The 6,927-nt window shown below is 41.6% G+C and overlaps 1 protein-coding gene across 3 annotated transcripts in view; it reads right to left on the bottom strand.

Moving 5' to 3' along the window:
- Positions 1-2,810: 2,810 nt before the first annotated feature.
- Positions 2,811-6,927, bottom strand: part of TPR9 (Tetratricopeptide repeat (TPR)-like superfamily protein) — a 117,080-nt gene continuing 112,963 nt past the window's right edge. For 2 of the 3 annotated variants that reach the window (XM_089995482.1, XM_089995483.1), the window contains 4 exons: positions 5,956-6,070; positions 4,730-4,810; positions 3,295-3,531; positions 2,811-3,220 (listed from right to left, as the gene is read on the bottom strand). In XM_089995482.1, coding sequence (XP_089851608.1) covers positions 3,304-3,531; positions 4,730-4,810; positions 5,956-6,070 — 424 coding nt within the window. In that variant the 3' untranslated portion in view covers positions 2,811-3,220; positions 3,295-3,303. Of the gene's footprint in view, positions 3,221-3,294; positions 3,532-4,729; positions 4,811-5,924; positions 6,071-6,927 lie in introns of those variants that run through there. The other variant, XR_016430168.1, reaches the window with a different exon arrangement.

Below are 6,927 nucleotides of genomic sequence, written 5' to 3'. Positions count from 1 at the left end.
TAAGAGTTTTGTAAAATATTGGTGCAACATCATTGAATTTTGGAATTTATTAGATGAATTTAGCAAGTTAAAATGTTAATTTCTAACTAAGAGACATTTTAGACATTTTAATCAAAAGTACTATTTATAATATTTAATCTATATTTTAGAATAACCAAATTTGGTGAGATAAATATGTTAGTGTATGCAATGTTTTTTGCTCAGTAGTTAATAACACAACAAGGAACCACACCATGTATTTTGTTTTATCCAGAAGGTGCAGGTGTGAGAGGTAGGCTATAAGATATCCGGTAAACAATGGCGTCCAATGTTTGAGCAGCTCCACCCATAATTACTTCTTTTTTTGTAGTCCCTTACACAGTCCAATGTAAAACTTGAGAGAGAACTTATTCATCCCTTGACCACAAGCCAGGATCTTAAGCCCTGCATCCTCAGACTGGCAACTCCATTTGTCCAGCCCCCGACTTAACATTAAGAAAAATCAACAAAGAGAAAAACCGCCCAAGTTCCCATTACCCTTTGTGAACATCAAACCCTAAAAATAAAAGCTATACTTAGAAGGGATGGAACTTAATAGATGAATCATGATTCATGGTTTCCAGATCCCAACATAGCAATTTAATGCCATATTGTTGATGAATGACTCAGTGGCAATGTCAAGTCTGGCAATGCTATATTGCTCGTAAGTAACATAACAAGCAAGCCTAAGTATGCGCGACAAATATCAAGTGCATATACTCAGCTCCATGCCACGGTGATCTCTTTGGCTACCCATGACCATGTGTCATGCTTCGGGGGTGCTACACTACCTGCAACCCGTCTTAACTCTGTGTTCGCAAACGAAAGCTTTTCATGCGAAATTCATGTGCCACAGTTAAGTATTATCTCAGTCAATTAGTGAGAAATGCGTCCATGAAGTCAAAACACTAAAAAGAGCTACTTCATCCGAAAGTGGCACGCCAATGCCCACGCAAGTCCGCCCGATCTTCGAGACCCCGTATTTCCTTACATGTTGAGAATTATCAAAATCTTGCTGACACATTCATATATGACAAAGACCCCAATGCGATCGTTTTGACGAAATACGAAGTTTACATTCGAAAACTCCATTGAAAACAAAACTGATTTGTTTTCATGGGATATTAAGATTTCTCCTATTGGCGAAAGGTCAGCACCCATAACACCTATAGGGGACCTTCCTCTTGACTTGCATTGGTACATCACCGTGCAATTCAGAGTGGGCAACCCCTATATCTCATGAGTAGCACATTAGAGTGCATGAGGGTGCTCAGAGTATGTCAAATTTTCATGAACATATGCAGGGCCCGCTCTTGTCGCCCATCCTTTCGAGGGGCTCGACAAATGCATGTCGAGTGACGATGATTCCTCTTGGCTAGGGAGCTTCAATATGTCAAACTAGCAACTGACTTAGATTGAGGGTCGAAAGGTCTTCTCAATCGTAGCGAAGGGTTACCCGTAGAGCACACGATGTAGGTACCAAAGTGCAATATGCCCCTTATTCGGTGTGACTCAAAAACTCAATGCTCACTCCAATGTCTATGATGCTTATTCAGATGCGTAGTTGGCTCTATTAACCCTCACCTACTTGTGTGCTTGTCACAGAAAGGCGACGTACCAATCCCTCATCGACTTGAACGCTCGTACGCCAAAGACATTGGCATTGCCCCGCTTTATCAAATTGTTCAACATTGTCATTTTAGATATGTTGTTATGCTAGGCGTGCATGAGAAATGCACTGCCTCAAATCCGCTTCTGCTAGGATTACGTATCTTTTTGCCTAAGACAAGCTACATGTTGCACAACCTAGACAGCTCGTCCATCTCTTTCTACGTGCAAGTCAAGAAGACACAAAGATAATGGTTGTGACATGTGTCTTCCTAACTTGCGCAGAGATGAAGATTGATGATTTGTCTGAGTCGTGTGATATGCAACTTGCTTTAGCCAAGGAATTACATAAACATACTGAAAGCATATTCAAAGTAGTGCATATCTCATGCACGCTTAGCACGACATATCTAAAGAGACAATGTCAAACGAGTCGATAGAGCAGGCCAATGCCAATGTGTTTAGTGTACGATCATTCAAGTCGATGAGAGACGGGTGTGTCATCTTCTTGTGATGAGCGCACGAGTAATCGATAGAGCCAACTACATGTCCAACGAGCCCCACGAAGAGCAACACATACCTCACAAGTAACCCTAAATTGTGATGAAAAAGACCTTTCGGCCCTCAACCTAAGTCAGTTGCTAGTTTCACGTAATGAAGCTCCTTAGCCAAGAAGAATCACAGTCGTTCGACATGCACTCGTCGAGCTCCACACAAGGGTGCGAGGTTGGGCAGCAAAGCGAGTGACAAGAGTAGTCCCCGCCGCGCATGCCTACTGATGCTCATAGAAAATTTGCATACTCATGAACACCCCTATGCACTCTAATGTATTACTCACGAGATATAGAGGTTTTCCACTTCAGACCACACGATAGTATACAAATGCAAGTCAAGAGAAAGGTTTCATATATACGTGTTATGAGCACTGACCCCTTCCTCACGCCAATAAGAGGAACCCTAATATCCCTTAAAAATGCACTTCTTTTGTTCCTAATGAAATTCCTGAACGTAGACTTCGTATTTCGCCGAAATGATCGCACCAATGTCTTTGTCACATATAAATGTGTTGATGAGATTTCGATCTTGACTCGATAAGAAAGTGCACGGAGATGTGTGGCCTCGAAGTTTGGATGGGCCCGCATTCTTTTAACACATTAATAATTGTAACAATTTCTCATTGAGTAGAGAATCAAGCATATAAGCCACTAACAATAATGAAAATATTCTTTAAAAGTTTACAAAAGTACTCCAATTTAAAATGTAACACGTTATAAACATATTAAGGGCAACATGAGTAATAGGGATGAAATTACCAAAGCCTTTGGCAACTGCAAGTCAAATTAGCACACCTGAAATGCATCATTTGATGTGCCATTTTGTGGTAAATATGCTTAAACCTGGTAAATCTGCTCAAACCAGCAGATAAACCTGCATCACGCACAACTTACCGACTTAATATCAACTATTTGACCGGGCGGTTGCAAAATTGCCAATCTGACACTGCAACCAACACCATAACTCCCTTGTGTTGATTTCTCTTGAGAAATGCCAAAATGAGCCAACTCATGACTAGTGGGACACCCAGCCTCGGCACCTAAACATAAAAGAGAACAGCTCTAAATAGCTCCTTGTCATCAAGAAGAAATAGCTTGCTTATAAAACACTTACTATATTCAACTATCCCTCCAGAGCAACTTTTTCTGTTTCTCTCCTGAGGCTCTCCAAATATGGAAAGACCTGTTTGTAGTGAGAACCATAGAACAGCATGAATATTTCAATCGCCTGTTTTATGATGTCCATTGCAGATACATTGTCATCCAGAGACATATAAATGGTAGCAAGCTTCACAAACTCACTCGCAACTGCAATGTGGTTAGACTTAGAATCATAAAGTTTCTCAAGAACCTGCAATATGGAGCCACCAGTGGCAAAAGAATTGGAGTGTCAGAAAAATAAAACGTACAGGTACTGGTGATTCAAGATCACATGAATTTGCTGAGCTTTATCAAAATTAACATTATCAAGTCATCAAATTTCCAAATTATAGACCACCACCATCATCATCATCATCATCATCATCATGGAAGATGCAAAAAGTTACAAGAGGAGATCACAAATTAAACATGGAAGTGATCAGTTTTGGTTGTTTTCACTATGATTTTTGGCGGGAAACACTCCTAGGAAAACTTGCAGTTTACAATCTTTAAAATAATGCATAAAAGATTTTAACCATGATAAAGAGTAACAAGAAGAAATAGTAGGATAACATGCACAATATAGAGTCCACTCACGTGCTGACACAAAAGAAGTCCACATGCAGTGGTTGGTTAGGAACTGGAAACCTTGACGCTTGGGGATGTTCTATTCCTTAAATGGGGAACCATCAATTGAGTGTGCACGTGTTAACATCATAGTCACAAATATCTGTATCCTCTATATCTCGGTGAGGCTATTTCTCGCGATATTATAGGTTTGGTGATAAATCTCGGGCAAATATCTGGGCTGAAAAAAATAAAAAAAAATATGTAAAAATAACAAAAACAAGTAAGAAAATATCATTTTTAGATAATAAAATACATATATAATGAAAGAAATAAGTAAAAAAATGCAAAAAAAAGGAAAACACATTTAAGATATAGAAAATAAATAAAAACAGCAACAATAATTGATAATATTGCGATATTATCACGAGAATATTGTGATAATATCGCAATATTATTAAATTGGCAATATTTTCAAAATATCACAATATTTTACATATAATATCGTTTGCTGAAAATACAGCGATAATATAGCAAAAATTTGAAAATATCACCGATATCTGTGACTATGGTTAACATACACACACACCCGTCCACCCATGTGCATACATGCACACCTATACACACACATGCATACCCATGTGTGCACACACATGCATGCCTATGTCCATGTTCATGCACACATGTGTGCACACACATGCACGTGCACATCAGCACATGCATGCAGAACAGGTACACCCACACCTGTGCATACACACACAGGTGCATGATTTTTATTCATCAACCAAATCATTAATTAGCAAAAGGCGTGTCATTATAATTAGAAACAGTTAAAAGTATACCTTAATTGAAGCTTTACAATGTGACAGAGAAGCTTGAGGCTTTCCCACTGAACAAAACGCTTCCGCAAGATTATCCTCTGCCTGCAGAAAGCATACCCTTGCTTACCATAGGAAACCAAGTGCAATGTATCGATACATACCTAAGTCACAGGGACTCGGCAAAACAGGTGCCGCCCCGTGTCGACGTGATGCAATGCGGGAGCGCGTGCGGGTGCGACACCTGATGCGGTCAACACGACCGTGGGTGCAGTCAACGCACTCAGGGTCATTTTCGTCCAAATTTTTAACGTAAAAAAAAATTTGATGCCCGATCAAAAGGGGCTGTGAAGAGGACTAGGGGAAAAAAATATGCCCTAATCCTCTCCTCTGATCTCCTCTCCCGCGCAGCTCCGCTCTCTCACTCGCCTCCTCTCCTCCCGACGTCTCGTAGGGGAGCCCGATGCCACCTCCTCCTCTCCCTCGTCGCAGGTACCCTCTCGCTCTCTTGTTGGGTCAGCAGGGGAGGAGCCGAGCCCCCCCTTGCTCCCTCTCGCTCTCTTGTTAGGTCGGCAGGGGAGGGGTCGAGCCTCCCTCCTTGCTCCCTCTTGCTCTCTTGTTGGGTCGGCGGGGGAGGGGTCGAGCCCCCTCCCTGCTCCCTTTGATTTAAGGGGAGGGGCCGAGCCCCTCCCTGTTTTCGGCAGGGGATGGGCCGAGCCCCCCTCCCTGCTCCCTCTAATTTCTGGGGAGGGGCCGAGCCCCTCCCTGTTTTCGGCAATGGAGGGGCCAAGCCCCCCACCCTGCTCCCGCTGATTTCAAGGGAGGGGTCGAGCCCCTCCCTGTTTTCGGCAGGGGAGGGGCCAAGCCCCCCACCCCTCTGATTTCAGGGGAGGGCCCGAGCCCCTCCCAAGAAAAAAAATCCAGGGAGGGAGGGGCTGCCCTCTACAACCCCCCGCCATGGGTGGCTCCCCCTGGACCCCTGCCCGCTGAACGCGCAGAGGGACCCGTGCCGGGGGGGAGAGCCCCCGAACCCCCCAGTAAGGGCAAAAGCTTTATATACATATATATATATATATATATATATATATATATATATATATATTACATTTTTGCCTTGCCGCACCCCCGCACCTGCACCCATGTGACATAGATACATACGTTCGATGCATGCCAGCTAATGTATTATTTTTGTTCAATATCCAACCAAGTAATCAAATACCTCTTGTAACAATAGGGAGACTAGATCAGACCTGTGCCACATCCTTGCTGTAAGCATGCATTATTGACCTCAGTGTTCTAAGGGACTCCAGAGCTTCAGTAATCATCTGGGTTGTAACTTCATGTGAAATAGTCATATTCTGCAATCTGTTATGGTGAAGAAAAAGGAAACTCTTCAGAAGCATGGCTTTAACAAAAGAATCTAAATAAAAAAACCAAAAGAAGATCTATTATAGCGAAAATAAATTATACATCAAATCAATATAAGGCTGACCATATTTATCCGAGCTCAAGAAGGCAAGAAAGAGAGTAAAAGGCAAATGAAAGATGAAAAGGCGTAAAGAGGGCAAAACCTCATTAAAGTACAATACAACAATAAGAGGGTCAACCCCCATACCCTACCCAAACATTTACTAAACTACCCTTCTAACATTGACATATGATAAGACATAAAAAAGTACACAATTACCCCCATAAATAATAGTATATACATGGAGGGGTAGGACAAATCTAGGTAATACAATAGAGTACATATTTAACACTTCCCCTCAAACTTGAGATGATGCTAACGGAATCATCCCAAGTTTAGAGAGGAATGACTGAAAATGCAACGAAGATAAACTCGTGGTAAAAAAAATCACAATTTGCTCTTTCAAGCTCATGCTCCAAGGATCTAATCCCCTCATATGCATGTCTGGTAAAGTGACAATCGATTTCAATATGCTTTGTTCTTTCATGGAATTCTGTGTTTTTCGCAATATGAATTGCACTCATATTGCCACAATACAAGAGGTTATCTCGAAAACTGTTAAAAAAAATCAAAAGCTATCTTATCCAAATGATTTCAACATTCACTTGAGTCGTAGACCTCTGTTATAGACAAGGAAATCCACTGTTGCTTTTGACTCTTCCAAGAGATCAAAGAGGCCCCAAGAAAAACACAAAATCCAGTAGTATAAGGACGATTCTGAGTAGAGCTCACAGTAAGCTCTCAACTCTGTAAA

This window comes from Nuphar pumila, chromosome 2 (genome assembly GCF_984573655.1).
Source record: "Nuphar pumila chromosome 2, dmNupPumi1.hap1.1, whole genome shotgun sequence".
In the NCBI taxonomy this organism is placed as follows: Eukaryota; Viridiplantae; Streptophyta; class Magnoliopsida; order Nymphaeales; family Nymphaeaceae; genus Nuphar; species Nuphar pumila.
Note: the sequence above shows the minus strand (reverse complement) of the source record. Positions and strands in the feature narration are given on the sequence as shown.